Here is a 21342-nt window from a genome sequence, read left to right on the forward strand (position 1 = left end):
CCTTTTTAAACACGCCTATAAATTCAAGAGTTGAGGGGTAAAATAAATCTTTACAAAGTTAACTGCAAAGTACATAAATCTGGGATTTTTTTTTTTTTTTTTTTTTATAAAAACAAATGTTACATTTCATAAATGAATGAAGAAGCCAGAATTCTAATTTCTATTGGTCTATAAAATATGGAATGACTGATTTATTCTGTCAATGCTATAGATATTAATCACCCATCATGTGAGCGGAAATAGTGCTCATGCATATAACATGGGTACTACATTGTTTTCTTAGGGAAGTCCCCAACACCAAATAACTAAGTGTAGCACCAACTCAGTAAACCATGACCGTCAACAATTTTACCAATGGGGGAAAAAAAAAAAAGGGTGAATTGGCTAACCTTAGGGAAAGAATTGATTACCAGTGAATTCTATTTAAATTTTATTTACTGCTGGCTCCCATGCACTAGTTAAGCACAAAGAAATAAATAAGCACAATAGTGAAGCTGGGTGAGCAGATATAGCAAAAATAGGAGTCAGCATTAGTTTCTCAGGAAAAAAGTGCTCGTACTGCCACTTCATGTACAAGAAAATGGGGATTTTCTTCTGTGGGTACACTTTAATGAAAACAAGCAGATGTGAGCAAGACTGCAATAATGAGAGGTTCCATCTATTTTTATGAAAGTAGTTCCCAAGGGGGGGGAAAAAAAAAATCCAAAAGAGAAATGCAACACCGGATTCATGCATAATGATCTCATTTTTCAAAAGCTCTTCCCAGTGCAAGATGATCTCAATTAACATGAGTCACTGCTTTCAGAACATGGCTTCTACAAGTGCTGGTATCTTGCTGGTTCATTGCTCAATTTATATTTTTCTTGCATAAATGAATGATAGCATGCCAACAGAGCCATGCTCAACCCTACGCTTGCACAATTTCCATAGGCATGCGCATTCCATTTGTGATTACTGGAATGTGTAGGGAGAACTTTGGCAATAACGTGTAATACAAAAAAGTTGGCATCATAATGTTCAGTGGAACATTCTTATCTGATTGCCAGATTGAAACTTATATTGACTCCTAACCTACTTGACCCACAAATGCTGTCTGTCTGTCCAATCAGAAGTTAGAGCGTACCTACACGTTTTATCAAAAGAAAGCTTATTAGGGGACTCTAATAGGCATATTTACTTTTTGGTCAGACAAAAATGGTTCCGACAGTATACAAAAAAGGTTCAAAAAACGGCAACATTCCGCTCATTAGCGTTGAGTGATGTGATGTTGACCAATCGTACAGGGGATTAACCTGATGGTTGACCAATCGGTGCGTCACGGGGGGGGGGGGGGGGGGGCGTTTCATTGAGTGTGTGGGCGGGCCTAATCCTTCTGAGCTGAGGCGAGTGGCCGCCATCTTGATTCCTAACTATTGACTTCTTTTTCCCACTTTCTGCGTGTTTATTTTGAAATATAGATTTCCAGCAAAAAAAAAGTTGCTTTTAAAAGAAAAAAAAAATCCTTTTGCAAAGGGGACTCGGGCTTTCCCACCCTCGGCGGTGGATGAGCTGCCTGCAGGCCTCAGCCTCTCCTCGCCAGCCACGCCCGAGCTAGGCACGGCCCGCCCCGCGGTCGCCGCCATCTTGGTAAAGGCTGGTGGCGCGGGACTGAGCCAAGCGTAGCCATCGCCGCCTTCATAGCAAAGACTGGCGGGGTGGGAGTCAGCGCGCGCGTCGTCGGCCCGCAGCGCGACCTGAGCTAAGGCGAGTCCAGCCGGGCCTCACGCGCTAGGCCGCGCACCGGCCGGCCCTGGAGCGCTGATCCGCACACGGAGGCTTCGGCTCACTGCGTCCGGGCTCTGAGGAAAGGCAGAGAGAGAGAGGAGGGGCAGGGAGGGAGGAAAGAGGGAAAGGGGGGGGGGGGGGGGGGGAGAAAGAGGGAAAGGAGAGGGGGGGGGGGGGGAAAAAAAAAAAAGAGGGGGAGGGAAAGAAAGAGTGAGGGGGTGGGACAGCTCGCCTTCTTCCTTCCTTCGCAGGGGTCGATCGGGCCAGGCCTGAGACGCTCCTCCCCCCCGCTCTCTCTCTCCAGGATAATCCCAAACTAAATCCATCTCTCTCTCTCTCTACACAACATGCCCTCAAAAAACCCTCGGCACCGCCGGGCACTCCAGCTTGTTAAATATAAATTGGCTGAATGGGTGTTGCATAAAGTATGGTTCACAATTCCTAGAGACCTTAAAATCAATTTAATTTTGTTTTGCAATAATTCTAATAACCTCCATTTATAAAACATGCCAATATTTAATTCACCTGATAGTCTTTGCTCGTCGGTACAAAAACCAAATAGATGAGTGCTGCTACGGTTAATGTATCAATGCTTACAGCATTAATTACATTTTTTTTTTTTAATCTTAAGGTTCACAAGTTGAGCTTTGCAAGAATATAGATTCACAACCTTTTAAGCTATTAAAAAGGCAAAGAAAAGCACCATTGTTTCATAAACCATACAACAATTTCTTACCTTCCAACGAGGTATGCAATCCCTTGGCTTCCAGTGACCACCAATCTGGATATAAAGATCCTTAGCAAATAATTCCTGGATCTCCTCCAATGAAATTTCAGTCATGTTTACATCGATTGGCCCCTCTGTTGGGAACATTTGGAATGAATTGTCAAGCTACCAATTGGTGTCACTAATCTATGTTGACCACAGCATCAAGCAATTCGAGAACCAACAACACACTACCACATCCTCGGTTCCGAGGGACTGCCTAAGAAGACGACGACCCAAGGACAGAGCTACAAGCCCAATGCTTTGCATCCACGTAGGCCATCATAAGCAGAAGAATTGCGTTCTACCAAAATGTGTAACCTCAAGGCCTCGGCACATTCCTCACTCATCCATCTCCATCAACTTTTCTATGGGGTGTGTAGAAAATGCGCCAAGAGCATTACCAAGCATAGAATGTATCAACCAAGTAAAGCTACAACAGGGCCACCTACATGCTAATCATCAAAAAAGACAGGAGTAAACAATTCCACAACTAATCAATCAGAGCAAAGCTCTGCAACTTTACCATATCCAGTCGAGAATGGTGGTGAACAATCAAGTAACTAATGTGAAGAGGAAACTCCATAGACATACTCAGCTCTGTTGGAGCCCAGCATATGACTGGAGTAGACAAGGCTGAAGCATTTTCAAATATCTTCAACCAAAAGTTCCAAGTGATGATCCGACTCTTCCTCTCTTCAGTCTCCCAAGGTCCAAAGGTAGCTACTCGTGTCTTGCCAATTTGCTCCACTTCATGTGACATCAAGAAGCAGCTATGTGTACCATTCACAAACATTATATAGAGTCTGACAATATCCTAGCTATAGTGAAGGCATACACAACAGAACTAGGTATGCTCAGTCAAACTATTCTAGTGCAGCTGTGACCCTAGTCATCTACCCACTAATGAACATTGGAAAATTGCTTAGGCAGGTCCTATTCATAAAAAGCAGCAAAAATCTAACCCAATCAATCACCATCTCCTCCCAATTATCAATAAAGTGATAGAGTGAGCCAGCAATTGTGCCATCAAATGACACCTACTCACTATTAACCTGCTCACCGACCCTCAGTTTGGGTTCTGCCAGAACCACTTGACTCCAGACTTCATCAGCCTTAAATCAGGGATAGATGCAAGAGCGGATTACCAAAGCAGGTGCGAGCAACCGCCCTCGACACCGAGGTAGCATTGGCACAAAGGAGCCCTAACAAAGGGGAGGCCAATGGCGGTTACGGTGGAAGCCCACTAGTGGCTGGATCTATACCTTACACAAAAAAATGGTTGTGATTATTAGAGGTCAATTATTGCAGCCCCAGAACATCACTGCAGGAGCTCTTCAGGGCAGTGTGCTCAGTCCAACCATCTTCCAGCTGCGTCAATGCTTGTCCTCCAAGGTTAGAAGTGCTACAATTCATCGACAATTCTACAGTGTTCAAGCTCCATTCACAACTCCTCCCAAAAAGAAGTCTACGTCAGTCTACAGCATGACCTGATCATCGAGAGTTGCATGGTCAAGTGACAGGTAAAATTCGTGCCACACAAGTGCTGGGAAATGACCAGCTCCGACAAAAAACTACCTCCCGCTGGCCTTCAACAGTGCCACCAAGAATGGGCCTGAGTGGCAGCAAGAGGAGGAGCGGCAGTCCAAAAACAGTGGGAGAGAAGGCCTTGGGCAGAACGGGCCTGAGTGGCAGCAAGAGGAGGAGCTGCAGTACATTCGAATTCAAAAACAACAAAAAACAAGGAGTGACGTCACAGGACAGCAGGTAGTTGATTGGTTGGTGAGTATTACAGCTCTTTTGCTCTCCAGGCTAGGTAAGTGGATTAAATTCAGAACTGGGAGAGTATTAACTATTATAATTTTATTGAATTAATAACAACCTAAATTAACTAATTAAAACTAAAAATAATTTGAATAAAAACAAACTAATTATATAAATAAAATAAGGTTGATAGAGATGGCAGTGCAGGTGGTGTGTCGTAACTGCAGCATGTGGGAGTTGGTGGAGACCAACGAGATCCCAAGCAACCACATCTGGAGTAAGTGCCTGCAGCTCAAGGAACTTCAGCTCACAGTTGTTGAGCTGGAGTCCGAGCTGCAGACATTACGATGCATCAGGGAGGGGGAGTATTACCTGGACACTTTGTTCCAGGAAGCAGTCACACCCCTTAGGTTAAGTAGTACTTTAGAGTTAGTCAATGGTCAGGGACAGGAGGGTGTGACTGAGTCAGGAAGGTATGGGGACCCAGGATATAGCGATGGAGGAGCCTTGTCCAACAGGTATGAGGTACTTGCTACCTGTATGGATGAGAATAAGGACTGCAGGGAGCGGGGCAAACTGACCACGGCATTGTGGTACAGGAGGCCATTCAAGTGGAGGCGGGGGGGGGGGGGGGGGGGGGGGGGGGGGAGTAAAAAGGAATGTGGTAGCAGTAGGCGACAGTATAGTCAGGGGGTTAGATACTTTTTTCTGCAGCTGTGACAGAGTACCAAAGGCTGTGTTGCCTGCCAGGGTTAAAGACATCTCCTCGCGGCTGGAGAAGAAGTTGGAGTGGGAAGGGGAGGATCCAGTTGTCGTGGTCCATGTAGGAACCAACGACAGATAGAACTAGGAATGGAGGTTCTGCTAAGAGGGTTTGAGGAGTTGGGGTCAAAATTAAAAAGCAGAACCTCAAAAAGGTAATCATCTCTGGATTATTACCTGAGCCACGCACCAATTGGCATAGGGATAAGCAGATTAGAAGGTTAAATGCGTGGCTGAAAGAGTGGTGTGGGAGGCAGAGGTTTTGCTTCATGGGCCACTGGCACCAGTACCAGGGAAAGAAGGAACTGTTCCATTGGGATGGGCTCCACTTAAACTGGACTGGAACCAGTGTCTTGAGTGAATCAAATAACTAGTGCAGTAGACAGGGCTTTAAAAATTAATAAGTGGGGGGGGGGCGGGTGGGAGGATTCAGGAAAGAGTAAATTTAAAAGCAGCAAGGGAAATGTCAAGGCTCTAGAGCAGAGCAGAGTTATGGGTAAAAATAAGCAGAGTGGGTCAGGAAGGGACAGAGAGCAACAAAGGCAATAGGATATCAGTGACTAAGGTGACATCAGGGAAAAATAGAAAAAAGTTAAAGCTAAAGGCACTATATCTGAATGCATGAAGCATTCGCAACAAAATAGATGAATTATTAGCGCAGATATAAATTAATAGGATTGATCCAATAGCCATTATGGAGATGTGGTTGCAAAATGGCCAAGGTTGGGAACTAAATACTCCAGGTAACATAACTTTTAGAAGTAATAGGCAAAATGAAAAAGGAGTAGCCGCCCTGATAATAAAGGATGGGATAAAGACAGTAGAGAGAGAAAAGATCTTAGCTCCAAAAATCAAGGAGTAGAATCAGTTTGGGTGGAGCCAAGAAGCAGCAAGGGGCAGAAAGCATTGGTGGGAGTTGTTTATAGGCCCCAAAAAGTAGTTGTAATGTAGGGCAGAGTATAAATCAGAAAAAATTAGGAGCACGTACCAAGGGTAATACAGTAATGATGGGGAACTTTAATCTACATATAGTCTGGGCAAACCAAATTTGCAGCAATGGCGTGGAGGACAAATTCATGGAACGTATACAAGATAGTTTTCTAGATCAGTATGTTGAGGAACCAACTCGGGAGCAGACTAGTTTAGATCTAGTATTGTGCAATGAGAAAGGGTTAATTAATAACCTTGTAGTAAAAGGGACCTTCAGGGAAGAGTGACCATAATATGATAGAATTTTATATTGAGTTTGAAAGTGATTTAGTTAAATACGAAACTAGGGTCTTAAATCGAAACACAGCAAACTACCTAGGTATGCGGGGTGAGTTGGCTAAGGTAGACTGGGAAACTACATGAAAAGATATGACAGTAGAATATCTTATAAAAAGCAGCAGCAGCAGAGCAAGTGCCAAAACCCGGGAGAGCTCGGGAGAAGCGGGAGCAGAGCGAGAGCGCCCAAACCCGGGAGAGCTCGGGAGAAGCGAGAGACGCTGAGATACAAAGGACTGGTGAGTGTAAAGAAGTAAAAAGTAATCAAAGTGTGACGTCACCAGAAAGCAGGTAAGTGATTGGTTGGTGAGTATTTCTCGATTTCTCACTTTTTTTCCCCCAAACTTGAGCATCTAAATTTAAACACATTGGTGTAGGTTAAAAGATGAGTGTTCCAAATTTTAAAACTAATTAATTAATTGAGATGGGAGACCAGGCAATGTGTTGTTGCATGTGGGAGCTCGTGGACACCATTGAGGTCCAGGGCAACAACATCTGCAGCAAATGTTGGCTGCTCGAGGAACTTCGGCTCAGAGTTGATGAGCTGGAGTCCGAGCTTCAGACACTGCGACACATTAGGGAGGGGGAGCGTTACCTGGACACCAAGTTCCAGCAGGCAGTCACACCCACTAGATTAATTACTTCCAATTTGGCCCATGGTCAGGGACAGGAGGGTGCGACTACAAGCAAGGCAGGTATTGGGATCCAGGAGGGAGTGGTGGGGGAGCCTCAGCCCTTGGCCTTGTCCAACAGGTACGAGATTCTTGCTCCCTGTGTGGACGAGGGCAGGGACTGCAGGGAGGATGAGCAAACTGACCACAGCACAGTGGTATAGGGAGCCAGTCAAGTGGGGGGAGCAAAAAGAAATGCTGTAGTGATTGGGGATAGTGTAGTCAGGGGAATAGATACTGTTCTCTGCAGCAGAGAGCGTGAGTCCTGAAGGCTGTGTTGCCTGCCTGGTGCCAGGGTTAAGGACAACTCCTCTGGGCTGGAGAGAAACTTGGAGTGGGAGGGGGAAGATCCAGTTGTCATGGTCCACATAGGTACCAATGACATAGGTAAGACAAAGAAAGAAGTTCTGCTGAGAGTATGAGCAGCTAGGGGCTAAATTAAAAAGCAGAACCACAAAAGGTAATAATCTCTGGATTACTACCCGAGCCACAAGCAAATTTGCATAGGGTAAATAAGATCAGAGAAATGAACGACTGGCTCAAAGGCTGGTGTGGGAGAAATGGGTTTCAATTTGTGGGGCACTGGCACCAGTACTGGGATAAGAGGGAGCTGTTCCGTTTGGACGGGCTTCACTTGAACCATGCTGGGGCTAGAGTCCTGGCAAATCTAATAACTAGGGCTGTAGAGAGGGCTTTAAACTAAATAGTTGGGGGTGGGGGCGGGAAAAGAGATCCAGGTGAGCAGGAAAATAAAAAGTCAAAGAGAAATGAGAAAGCAATAGAGCAGGAGAGAGAGATGGGGGAAAATAATAACCAGAGTGTGACAGGAAGGGACGGAGGCCTAGAAATTCGGTGGCGCCCCATTTGGGGAGCCAGTCTCGCCAGGGCACTGGAATTACCACCCCGGAAGGAGTCGAGAGCGCCCGCTGGAAATTCAGTTTGCGCGCCCCAAACCGAAGCGCAGCGCTACGCGAGGCGCCCCGCATCCGTCTTGGGGCACTGCAACTGAAGTTTGCAGCGTAACGTGCCGCAGCGCCACACGCTGCGGCATGGCGCGCTGCGGTACCACAGGCCTTCCTCCCCTTCTTAAAGGGGAGGGGCCTGCTGCAGCACGATCTAAGATCGCGAGTGCCGGCAAAAGAGCCCGGCACCGAGGAGAAGTGCCGGGCTCTTGGGAGACAGTCGGCACATCGCGGGGGGGGGGGGGGGGGGCGGGGGGCACAGCTCAGGAGGCCGGGGACGGCCGTGCGAAGAGGTGCTGGCAGGCGGCCAGCAAAAAAAATGGCCACCCCGCACCTCAGTGCCTCTACCACCGCAGGTAGGCCCCCCTGAACCAGTCACAAATTGCGACGGGTGTTACAGCAGGGGGCGCTACCAAATTTCGCGATTGGGGCGGTAGCGGGGCGCAGCGCTAACGGCTAGCGCTGCCATTAGCGCCCCGCTAAATTTCACGGGAGGCGTGGCCAGTGGCGCTAAACCCACTAAGTGCCCTCTTTGGGCGTTAACTGGTGGCGCAGCCCACCAAATTTCTAGGCCAGAATGTTTAAAAAATAAAAGTGTAATAGGAAAAAAGGCCAAATCAAGGAAAAATGGCAAAAAGACAAAGTTAAAAGCTCTATATCTGAATGCACACAGCATTCGCAAGATAAATGAGTTGACAGCACAAATGGGTATGATCTGCTCGCCATTAGAGATGTGGTTGCAAGGCAACCAGGGCCGACAACTGAATATTCCAGGGTATATGATCATTCGGAAGGATAGAAAGAAAGGAAAGGAAAGTGGGGTGGCTTTGTTGGTAAAAGATGGGATCAGTGCAGTGGTGAGAAGTGATATTGGCTCAGAAGATCAAGATGTAGAATCTGTTTGAGTGGAGACAAAAAATAATGAAGGGGAAAAAGTCTCTGGTGGGAGTAGTCTATAGGCTCCTGAACAGTAGCAATGCTGTTGGACAGAGTATAAATCAACAAATAATGGAGGCCTGTAAAAAAGGTACGATAATAATCATGGGTGACTTTAATCTCCATATTGATTGGACAAATCAAATTGGCCATGGAGGGCGAGTTCATACAGTGCATCTGGGATGGTTTCCTAGAACAGTATGTAATGGAACCAACCAGGGAGCAGGCTATCTTGGATCTGGTACGGTGTAATGAGACAGAATTAATAAATGATCCTCCAAGAAAGAGTGATTATAGCATGGTTGAATTTCAAATTCAGTTGGAGGGTGAGAAAGTTGTATCCCAAACTAGTGTCCTGATCTTAAACAAAGGCAATTATAATGGCATGAGGGCAGAACTGGCTAATGTGGACTGGAAAAACAAATTAAAGGGTAAGAAAGTTGAAATGCAGTGGTGGACATTTAAGGAGATATTTCATAACTCTCAACAAAAATATATTTCTGTGAGAAAGATAGATTTTAAGAGAAGGGAGCACCATCCGTGGCTAACTAAGGAAGTAAAGGATGGTATCAAATTGAAAACGAAGGCTTACAATGTTGCCAAGATTGGTGGGAGACCAGAGGATTGGGAAATTTTTTTAAACCAGCAAAGGATGACTAAAAGGAGAGAGAAGATGAATTATGAGAGGAAACTGGCAAGAAACATTAAAACAGATAGTAAGAACATCTACAGGTATATAAAAAGGAAGAGGGTAGTTAAAGTAAACGTTGGTCCCCTAGAGGATGGGACTGGGGAATTAATAATGGGGAACCGGGAAATGGCAGAGACTCTGAACAAATATTTTGCATCTGTCTTCACTGTAGAAGACACTAACAACATCCCAATAATGGATAATCAAGGGGCCACAGGGAGTGAGGAACTAAAGACAATCACTATCACTATGTAAATAGTACTCGGTAAAATAATGGGCCCAGATGGCCTGCATCCTAGGGTCTTAAAAGAAGTGGCTGCAGAGATAGTGGATGCATTGGTTGCAATTTACCAAAATTCCCTAAACTCTGGAGAGGTCCCACTGGATTGGAAAACCACTAATGTAACACCCCATTTTAAGAAAGGAGGGAGACAGAAAGCAGGAAACTATAGACCAGTTAGCTTAACATCCGTTGTTAGGAAAATGCTGGAGTCCTTCATTAAGGAAGCAGTAGCAGGGCATTTAGAAAAACATACTGCAGTCAAACAGAGTCAGCATGGTTTTAGGAAAGGGAAATCATGTTTAACAAATTTGCTGGATTTCTTTGAAGATGTCACAAGCAGGGTGGACAAGGGTGAGCAAGTGGATGTAGTGTATTTGGATTTCCAGAAGGCATTCAATAAGGTGCCACATAAAAGGTTACTGCATAAGATAAGAGCTCAAGGAGTTGGGGGTAATATATTAGCATGGATAGAGAATTGGCTAAATAACAAAGCAGAGAGTCGGGATAAATGGGTTATTTTCAGGTTGGCAAACAGTAACTAGTGGGGTGCCACAGGGATCAGTGCTGGGGCCTCAACTATTTACAATCTACATTAATGACTTGGATGAAGGGACCGAGTGTAATGTAGCCAAGTTTGCAGATGATACAAAGATGGGTGGGAAAGCAAGTTGTGCAGAGGACTCAGAATTTGCAAAGGGATATAGACAGGCTAGGTGAGTGGACAAACATTTGGCAGATGGAGTATAATGTGGGAAAGTGTGAGGTTATCCACTTTGGCAGGAAAAATAAAAAAGCAAACTATTATTTAAATGGATAGAGGTTACAAAATGCGACTGTTCAGAGGGATCTGGGGGTCCTTGTGCATGAAACACAAAAGTAAGCATGCAGGTACAGCAAGTAATCAAAAAGGCAAATGGAATGTTGGCCTTTATTTCAAGGGGGTTGGCGTATAAAAGCAGGGAAGTCCTACTACAACTGTACAAGATGAGACCACACCTTGAGAATTGCGTACAGTTTTGGTCTCCTTATTTAAGGAAGGATATATTTGCATTGGAGGCAGTTCAGAGACGATTCACTAGGTTAACTCCAGAGATGAGGCGTTTGACTTATGAGGAAAGGTTGAGCAGGCTGGGCCTATACTCATTGGAATTTAGAAGAATGAGAGGTGATCTTATTGAAACATAAGATACTGAGGGGACTCGACAGGGTAGATGCAGAGAGGATGTTTCCCCTCATGGGAAAATCTAGAACTCGGGGGCATAGTCTCAGAATAAAGGGTCGCCCTTTTAGAACTGAGATGAGGAGGAACAACTTCTCTCAGAGGGTTGTAAATTTGTGGAATTCTCTGCCCCAGAGAGCTGTGGAGGCTGGGTCATTAAATAAATTTAAAGTGGAGATAGACAAAATTTTTGCCAGATAAGGGAGTGAAGGGTTATGGGGAGCTGGCTGGGAAATGGCTTTGAGCCCTAGATCAGCCATGATCTTATTGAATGGCAGAGCAGGCTCGAGGGGCCAAATGGCCTATTCCTGCTCCTACTTATGTTCTACAAGCACTGGCGAGCATTTAAAGAATTAATACATAATTTCCAACAAATATACATTCCTTTAAGGCACAAAAATCCCATAGGAAAAGTGGTCTAACCGTGGCTAACAAAAGAAGTTAAAGATAGCATTAGATCAAAGGAAGAGGCTTATAATGTTGCCAAAAAAAAGCAGTAAGCCTGAGGATGGGAGAATTTTAGAATTCAGCAAAGGACCAAGAAATTACTGAGAAAAAGAGTGTGTAAATTAGCAAGAGACATAAAAACAGATTTTAAACATTTCTAAAGGTATGTAAATAGGAAGAGATTAGTGAAAGTAAACATGGGCCCATTAGAGGCAGAGACAGGAGAAATTATAATGGGCAATAAAGGAAATGGCAGAAACATTAAACAAATATTTTGCATCTGTCTTCACAGTAGAAGACACAAAAAACATTTTGGAAATAATGGGGAACCAAGGATCTAGAGAGAATGAGGAATTTAAAGAAATCGGTATAAGACATAGTACTGGAGAAATTAACAGGACCAAGTGGCGACAAATCCCCTGGACCAGATGACCTGCATCCTAGGGCATTAAAAGAGGTAGCTGCAGAGATAGTGGATGCACTGGTATTAATCTTCCAGAATTCCCTGGATTCTAGAACAGTCAAAGGATTGGAAGGTAGCAAACATAACCCCGCTATTTAAGAAAGGAGAAAAAGAGAAAATGGAGAACTATAGGCCAGTTAGCCTGACATCAGTAGTAGGCAAAATGCTAGAATCTATTATTAGGGGCATGGTAACAGGGCACTTAGAAAATCATAATATGATTAGGCAGAGTCAACATGGTTTTATGAAAGGGAAATCGTGTTTGACAAATCTGTTAAGAGTTTTTTTTGAAGATGTAACTAGTAGAATGGATAAGGGGGAAACCAGTGGTTGTAGTCTATTTGGATTTTCAAAAAGCAATCCGTAAGGTACCACACAAAAAATAGGTTATTACACAAAATTAGGACTCAGGGGATTGAGGATTGGTTAATGGACTGAGGATTGGTTAATGGACAGAGGGGAAGAATAAACGGGACTTTTTCAGGTTGGTAGGCTACCACAAGGATCAGTGCTTGGGCCTCAGCTATTTAGAATCTATATTAATTACTTAGATGAAGGGACTGAGTGTAACTTATCCAAGTTTGCTGATGATACAAAAAGTTGGTGGGAAAGTAAGCTGTGAGGAGGATGCAAAGAGATATAGACAGGTTGACTGAGTGGGCAAGAACATGGCAAATGGAATACAATGTGGGGAAGTGTGAAGTTATCCACTTTGGTAGTAAAAACAAAGAATATTTTTTGAATGGAGACTGGGAAATGTTTGAATTCAGGGACCTGGGTGTCCTTGTACATGAATTACTGAAAGTTAACATGCAGGTACTGCAAGCAATTAGGGAAGCAAATGGTATGTTGGCCTTTTGTTACAAAGGGATTAGAGTATAAAAGTAAATAAGTCTTCCTACAATTATACAGGGCATTGGTGAGGCCACACCTGGAGTATTGTGTACAGTTCTGGTCTCCTTACCTAAGGAAAGACATACTTGCCTTAGAGGGAGTGCAACAAAGGTTTCCTAGACTGGTTCCTGGGTTGAGGGGATTGAGTAGATTAGGCCTATATTCCCTAGAGTTTAGAAGAATGAGAGGTAATCTAATTGAAACATATAAAATTCTTAAGGGGCTTGACAGGATTAACGCTGAGAAAATGTTTCCTCTGGCTGGGGAATCTAGAACACGGGGTCACAGTCACAGAATAAGGGGTCGGCCATTTAGGACCAACATGAGGAGAAATTTCTTCACTCAAAGGGTTGTGAATCTTTGGAATTCTCTACCCCAGAGAGCTGTGGATGCTCAGTCGTTGAGTATATTTAAGACGGAGGTCGATAAAATTTTGGGAATTAAGGGATATGGGGATAGTGCAGGAAGATGGAGTGGAGGTAGATGATCAGCCATGATCTTGTTGAATGGCGGAGCAGGTTCAAAGGGCCAAATGGCCTACTCCTGCTCCTATTTCTTATGTTCTTATGTTTGTTGCTGAGTTCCCCATTAACATCCTGGGGATCATTAAAAACCAGAGGTTAACTGGTCTAACCACCAACAACATGACAAGAGCAGGGCAAGAGACTAAGTACTCTGCAACGAGTGGCTCACATCCTAATCCATCAAACCACTTAAGGGGCCCCACCTTTTACAAGGCTCAACTTAGAAGTGTGCTGGAATACTGACCACTTGCCTGGGTGAGTGCAGTTGTAACAAAACTCAAGAAGCTCAATGCCATTTAGGACTGAGCAGTCCACTTGATTGGCACCACTGCCACTGGACTCATATCCATCCCCTATCACCAGTGCACTGTGGGCTGCAGTACTTATTATCTGCTGGATACATTGCAGGAACACATCAACAGCATCTCAGTCCTGTGGCCTCTGCCACCAATAGTAGGCCAAGAGCAGAAAGATCACAGGAACACCATGAAGTTCCTCTCCAAGTCTCTCACCATCCAGATGATTTGGACATAGACCACCATTAGTATCATTGTTGCCGAGTCAAAATCCTGGAGTACAATACCCGATACCATTGTGGGATCAACATAAGCACAAGGACTGCAGTGGTTCAAGAAAGCCTACCACCTTTAGGGCAACTAGGGATAGCCAATGAATGTGGTTTTGCCAGTGTCATCCATACCCCAAGGAAAAAACTGGTAATAATGCCAGACAAATAGATTTCTTAAAATCTTTATTTTGAACCAATTGCCTCATTTTGTGTGAATATAAATTTATCAAAACTAACTTTAAACCAAATATACTCAATCCTTATAATCGTTTGGGTCGATAACACCCTTTTCATAGTAAACCTTTTGTACCACATTTCTGCCAACAAGAGAGTTAGTAATATTCTGCTGCTCTGCATCCAGAAAGATCAAATAGGTAGTTCAATGATTGCGTCGCACTTTCTGGCTGCAGTATCCCAAAAAAGCAATCATCACATATCGACTTACCAGTACAAGTACAGCAACCCTTGGGCCTTTTGAGGTGTACTGTTAAGTGGATACAAATGGGAACCTTTGCGCGTCTATTGTGCAATTTTGTTTTTCCCTCCCTCCTTAGTCTAGGTGTGCAGAGACCAACAACAGCACCCCACTGCTGCTCTGAGACTGTTGGAGCCACAAACTAGGCCTCTACCTGCTCTGTATGTATTTATACCACATGATGAGGTACATTTATCTATTGAGTCCAAGGGGAGCCCAAAATAGCTCTTAAAAAAAGGGAACAAGCATCTTTGCAATTTCTTTTTCCACAGGCAGTGCAAACACAATTTTTTTGGTCCATGTTTAACATTACATCCAATATGATCAATTTGTAGATTTCCATGCATAAAGGGTTTGTCATCCATTCTCAGATATTGCAGCATTTCTGTACTAGAGAAAAACCTAGCTATAACTTTGAATGGATAAAATAATTCTTATTTAGGTTAATTCCAACAATAATTTAATATCTCAATTGATTTACAATAACTTGACTTGTTCATATACTCACTCATGGAAGGAAGTCTTTCAGGACAGGTGAGGTTTGCACGGTAGGTAAAATCTTCAGGAAGAAATGTTGCAGTTTGTAGATAGGTTTCACTATGGTTTAAATCATCTGGATAATCTGAGAAGTTAGAGCACAGTAGATTTGAGATCTTCAGCAGGTACATTACAAGAAAAGCTGTCCACATACATGCAATCCTGACTTTTTAATATGAGTAGCCATGTAATGTTAAATATAAAATGTGTCACTCACCAGCCAAAATATCTTGCACAAGTGAAGTTAGAAAGGGATATTTCAATCCATGAGATTTTAAGGATACCTAAGAGTTTATTTTTCTCTGCCTGCTAACATTTGCAATGAGTTGCAAAGAGTTGGTGCGAGTATAAACAATGTTTCCATGCTTCATACACATTGACATTTTGCTAACAAGTAGAGAAAAGTATCAATTTTTTGGATAGTCTGGAATAATTATAAATCGGTATGATTCTCTCACATCTTCATATGGGGCACAGAATACATGTTGAGATATATTTTCAGAATGTGGGGAAGCTGCCAACAGCTATAGCTAGAAGAGCTCTGCTCCTCAAGGGATTTTCATCTGAGTGCTAATGGCAAAATGGGTCTACTTTTGGGTAATCTTATTCTGGCAATATTACTATTGTCACCCAATTCACAATCTACTGATGAGGCTGAACCATATGTATTCTGTAAACCACTGTGTTCAAGTCCTCACTGGGTAACAATGGGGTTTTGGGGGGGGGGGGGGGGGGGGGGGGAAAGAAGAAAGAGAAAAAACAAGGCAGCAAAAAAGACCAGTCATCTACAGAATTCAAAATCTGAAATATCCTTTCAAACGGTCAGTAACCTTATTCTAGTCAGTCAGTTTAGTTTTTTTCCTTCCACCACTCTTAGTACTATGACTTTCTATGCTGTGGTAGGAAATATAAGGCTAAGTAGATGTCTATTAATTACCAAGTTAACAGACTATAATTATTGCCTAGATCTTGTGCCCAGGACCTGATGTTTCCACTCCAGGGTATTAAAAGGTGAGGAAATTCCAGATGCATTACCAATAATCTTCCAAAATGCTCTTGAATTGGGAATTGTGCCATTGGTTTGGAAAATTGATAACGTCTATTATTTAAGGAGGGTGGGAGAGAGAAATCAGGTAATTACAGACCTGTCAGTCTAACGTCAGTTGTGGCGACATTACTAGAATCTGCCATTAGGGGTTTGAGTAACTGAGCTGATCAGAATGAATCAGCATGGATTTGTGAAGGGCAAGTCATATCTGACTAATCTAATTGATTTTTTTGAGGAGGTTACTAACATGGTGGATAACAGAGAGTGACTATGAATGCTATCTGATAAGTTTCTGCACAAAAAGATTAGTAAAAATGAAAGTGCTCAGAATTGTAGATAACCTTGCCACATGGGTTGGAAATTAGTTGGGTGGTAGGAGACAGAGACAAAGAATAATGAGTAGGCACTCTGATTGACAGAACAGGGCATGTGGTGTTCCCCAGGGCTCTGTACTGGGGCCTCAATTGTTTAACCATATTTATCAATGACTTGCATGAAGGAACAGAGAATTGTATATCCAGTTAGGAGGCACAGTAAGTGGTGCAGGTGGGAGCCAGAAGTTACAAAGGGATATAGACCGAATAAGTGAGTGGGCAAAACTGTGGCAATTGAAGTTCAAAGTCAGGAAGTGTGAAGTCATCCACTTTGGATCAAAGAAAGACATTCTCTAAGTGATGAGAAACTAGAAACCATGGAGGAGCAAAGAGTTTTTAGGTCTCCAAGTACACAAATTACCAAAAGCTATTTGACAGGTAAGTAATCAAAAAGGCTAATGGAATGTTTTCCTTTATCTCAAGAGGACTGGAACAAAAAGGGGAGGAAGATATACTTAATTTGTACAGTGCCTTGGTCAGACCCCATCTGGAGTTCTGGGCACTGCACCACAGGAAGAATATATTGGCATTGGAGGAGATTCACCAGAAGGATACCAGGTGTTGCATCAACTTGGCTTTTCCCTTGGAGTATAGAAGATTGTGGGGTAATGTAATGGAGATGTTTAAAATGCTAAATGGATTCAATAGGGTAGATAAAGAGAATCTATTTCCTCCGGTGGGGAAATCCAGAAGAGGGCATAGTCCTAAAATCAGAGCCAGGCCATTCAAGAGTATAATTAAGAAACACTTCTTCACACAATGGGTAGTAGAAATTTGAAACACTCTTTCCCCCCAAAAGGCTGTGGATGCTGGGTTAATTGAAGCTTTCAAGATGGAGATCAATAGATGTTTGTTAGGTAAGGGTATCAAAGGATATGGGTCAAAGGCAGATAAATGGAGTTGAGGTACAGATCAGCCATGATCTAATTGAATGGTGGTACAAGCTCAAGGGACTGAATGACCTACTCCTGTTCCTATGTTCCCCTCCATTTTGTCATGCATATTTACTAGTCAGAAAGAAATCAATCTACTAAATACAATGAAAGGCTAAAACAATATTTTAGTAGCCTTTCTATAAATTAGCCTCCTGGGAATGAACCCTTTGAACAAAGCCCCCTGCTTTTATCAACTTGTAACCTACTCAATCAAGCAGCAGAATGATCCAATGACCCACCATCTGCTGTTGACCAAGTTGCCCCTTGGTGATGTTCAAAACTACAGAAGGAATTCAATGAACAAAAAAGGACCAACTCCAGGCTGGACAAGTCAGGGCCACACATTAATAAACATGAGTGTCGCACAAGTACCCAATCGAAAAATCACTCAATGGAATCTGAATCTCCGGAGGGATAAAATACAATTGCAAACACAAAAGCTTAGGAGGGAAACCTACTTAGCATGAAATTTTGTAAAGAGGCAACCCCCAATCCAAGCAAGGTCAGCTAAAAACAGACAGGTGATACAAAGAAGAATGGGAGTGCATCTGCTTGAATTTTCATACCCTTGTGTCCTCAAATAATTCTGCAATCCCACTCAGGTCAACATAGGAGAGCTTTATTTTTCCTGAACTGTGGAAGTGTTGGGCACAGCAGCATTAAAAAAACCAGATCCCAAGCTGAATAAGGCCTGACTGAATCAAGTATTTAGGCTGCAACCCAGCAATTACCCAGTCCTAAAAAAGGTGAGCAAGACACTACCACCATGGTGCATCAAATACAGACTGCAGGATGACAAGCAGTAGCAAGACTGTAATAGATTTTTGTTGGCATGCTCATTTTAACAGCTGTACTGTAGTGTCACAGACCTGCACTGTTATATTGAGAGCATATTAAACCCCTTCTGTATACAAGAAGCATGTGTGTTCATTACTGCTATTTCTTACATTACATTTCTAGTTAACCAAGACTCAATTTTGCATACTTAAATAGTACAGGAGTCAGTGTTATATTTCAACCATTGTGAAGCTTCTGCAGAGACAGAATCCACCAAAACCACCCTGGAGATGGGACAGAATGTGACCAATGCCATGAGATATTTGGTTGCACTAATCCTATGTAACCTTTATTGCATATGCTTTGTGACAACGCCCTGAACTGGTTACCATAAGGGAGCAGCAACTCCTTCATAGAGGAACAAACGTCCAGTTAAATCTCCGAGACTTTCAACCAGGAGTGCTAACAAAGGAACACAGTTCCTTTCCTGAAATCTCATGTAAACTTCCTTCTGCTGTGCCTGATTAAGAATATTGCACAGAGCAGCATAGCTGCAGCTTCAGTTGGAGCTGGGCAAGCATTAGCTATATTCCCCAATTGTACAATGTTAGGTGGCACTACACATTACAAGGTTACCTTCAAGGTCTTACCTCCTAGATTTGTACACTGATTCCAGAGGGTGGAGGAATGGTGAATAGGCAGAAGGATTAGGATAAGATCTTGGTTCCTACTGAGGAAAATTTACAATCTTAACTAAGCAGGAGACTAAATCCACTGTTGACTCTCTCATGGCACCTTTCCCCCGATGTTCCAGAAGCAGTAACTTTATATCTTTGCAGGTGTTTACTCAAAAGGATTAACAAGTACTCCATTTGTGGTAATCTGCTTACTGAATATAATGCACTACACTACCAAACTCTGAAAAGGTGGATATGACTCTATTAATTACTTAACAAACTAAAGCAAATAAACTTGCAATTAGTGATATGAGCCACAAAAACTCAGCAAATACACAAAACATTCAGGTGCGGTTTCAACAAGAGTGCTGCGAGTTGGGCCGGTCAATCTCAGACCAGCGGTGACGTTCTAGAGCCACGCCACAATTCAAAAAATGACGCAGGCAAGAGGAAGCAGCTGATTGGGTGAGTACAGCCAGGTGAGTATTTATACTACTCTTGTGTGACGGTTAAGGTTTGTTTATAAAGTTTAAAAGGTCTTAATTTTTGTGGTTATAGTTTCTACGGTCTCTGTTGTGTAGCGGGGCATGCTAGTAAACAAGGGCCCTTGAGTATATCATTTAATTGGAGAGTAATTAGTGGCATTGATTTGATTAAATTTAAATTAATTAAAAGGGTAAGTCATGGCAGCACAGCTCAGCCCCATGGCATGCTCCTCCTGCATGATGTGGGAAATCAGGGACACTTCCTGTGTCCCTGACGACCATGTGTGCGGGAAGTGTATCCAGCTGTAGCTAATGGCAAATGGCATTGCAGTGCTGGAGCTGCAAATGGATATGTAGTGGAGCATTCGCAATGCTGAGGACGTCGTGGGTGTAGTGTATGTACCCGTTTACCTTTAAGGGAACTATAGAATGTAACCATTCGCCTTTAAGAGCACTACTTTAGGTGTGGCACTATTTGTTGGCTCATTTATACTGTAATACCGATAGTGACCACACCAGTATATAAGGGTTGTGATACGTTAACTAGGGCAGATTCGCCCGAACCTCTGAATAGTAAAGACCTGTTTTATTTGTTAATCTTGGAGTCTGTGTATTATTTGCAATACAACCCACAGACTTTACAATGGCGACGAGGCCGATCGTACCCTGCGGCAACAGTAGTTCCTAAGCAACTAAGGAGCGTCGAAGTGAGGCACCCGCCCTCGTCGTTCTGCTGGGTGAAAACTCGAGGCTGCAGCGATAGCAAAGAGGAAGATTTTGGCATTGAAAACTTCCATCTGCAACAGGCACTGACGGTTCCTTCTGCCACAGTGAGGAGCGAGCCGATCGACAAGAGAGGCAAGGCTGCCACGGACTGTGAGTAAGGGAACAGTAAAAGAAAATAAGGAAGGAGTAAACCAGAGGATAAGGGCGGTACACTCGACCACGGTCGAGGGGGAAAGGAGCCAGACAAAGTCGGGTCCAGAGGCGCCGAGACCGGGAGCAGGCCGGGTGAGACAGAGCCGAGAAATCGGGAATTGGCCGAGAGCCAGTTCAGAGGCTGTAACTGTCCGCCGTCATCGGGGGTACCCGGAGCCGGTTGCCTGCCGCGGGAAGGAGAGCGCTGAAGCCGACGCGCGGGCTGGGGATCTGAAAGCCAGCGGAGAGCGCTGAAGCCGACGCGCGGGCTGGGGATCTGAAAGCCAGCGGAGAGCGCTGAAGCCGACGCACAGGCTGGGGACCGGTAGCCAGCGTCCGTCGCCCGCAGGGGAAAGTGTACCCCTCCCGCCAGGGGAAGAAGCGGGAAACCGCCATTGCCGTGGGCGGGGAGAACAGAAAAGCGCGGGGAAAACCGCCATTAAAGTGGGCGGGGAGAGCCGAGAAGCGCGGGAAAGCCGCCATTTTTCGCGGGTAAACCGCTGGGGAAGAAGACAGAAGCGGGAAACCGCCATCTTAGAAAAACAATAATAAGTAAAGAAATACTTGTGTTGTTCTCGAGAAGAGAAGAAGATGCCTAAGCGAGGAAATATTAATGATTTTGATGTTGAGATAGAGGACTGGGCCACGTATGTGGAACGCATAGAAATATATTGCAAAGCCAACGAAATTGAGGATGACGACAAGGCAATAACTTTGTTAAATTCGATAGGAGCAAAAACATACGGGCTCTTGAAACATCTAATAGCACCAGTTAAACCAGTGGACCAGACCTTCGAAGAGATCGTAGCAGTGCTGAAGGATCACTTGAACCCCACACCGTTGATGCTGGCTGAACGATTTAAATTTTACGCAAGAACCCAGAGGAAAGATGAAAGCAATGCGGAATACTTAGTCGAACTGCGTAAGCTAGCGAAATACTGCCAGTTTGGAGGGAATTTGACAGAGGCGCTGCGGGACAAGTTCGTATGCGGCTTGGCCAAAGAAGGAACGCAGAAGCGACTTCTGGAAGAAAACGACCTCACACTGGACAGGGCTGTCCTCATAGCTTCATCGCACGAAGCTGCAGCGAAAGGAACGGCGGAAATGCAGCTAAAGGCGGCGGCACTCGGGGTGGA

At 44.0% G+C, this 21342-nt stretch overlaps 1 protein-coding gene across 2 annotated transcripts in view; it reads right to left on the reverse strand.

Annotated features, from left to right (window-relative positions):
• Nucleotides 1-21342, reverse strand: part of LOC147108634 (beta-1,4-galactosyltransferase 5-like) — a 119505-nt gene that overhangs the window by 23038 nt on the left and 75125 nt on the right. For both annotated transcript variants that reach the window (XM_086005333.1, XM_086005332.1), the window contains exons 3-4: nucleotides 14964-15077; nucleotides 2501-2625 (exon numbers count right to left, since the gene is read on the reverse strand). In XM_086005333.1, coding sequence (XP_085861459.1) covers nucleotides 2501-2625; nucleotides 14964-15077 — 239 coding nt within the window. The remainder of the gene's footprint in view (nucleotides 1-2500; nucleotides 2626-14963; nucleotides 15078-21342) is intronic.

Source organism: Somniosus microcephalus, chromosome 13, assembly GCF_052327205.1.
Source record: "Somniosus microcephalus isolate GS21.2 chromosome 13, FLI_Smic_1.0, whole genome shotgun sequence".
Classification (NCBI taxonomy): domain Eukaryota; kingdom Metazoa; phylum Chordata; class Chondrichthyes; order Squaliformes; family Somniosidae; genus Somniosus; species Somniosus microcephalus.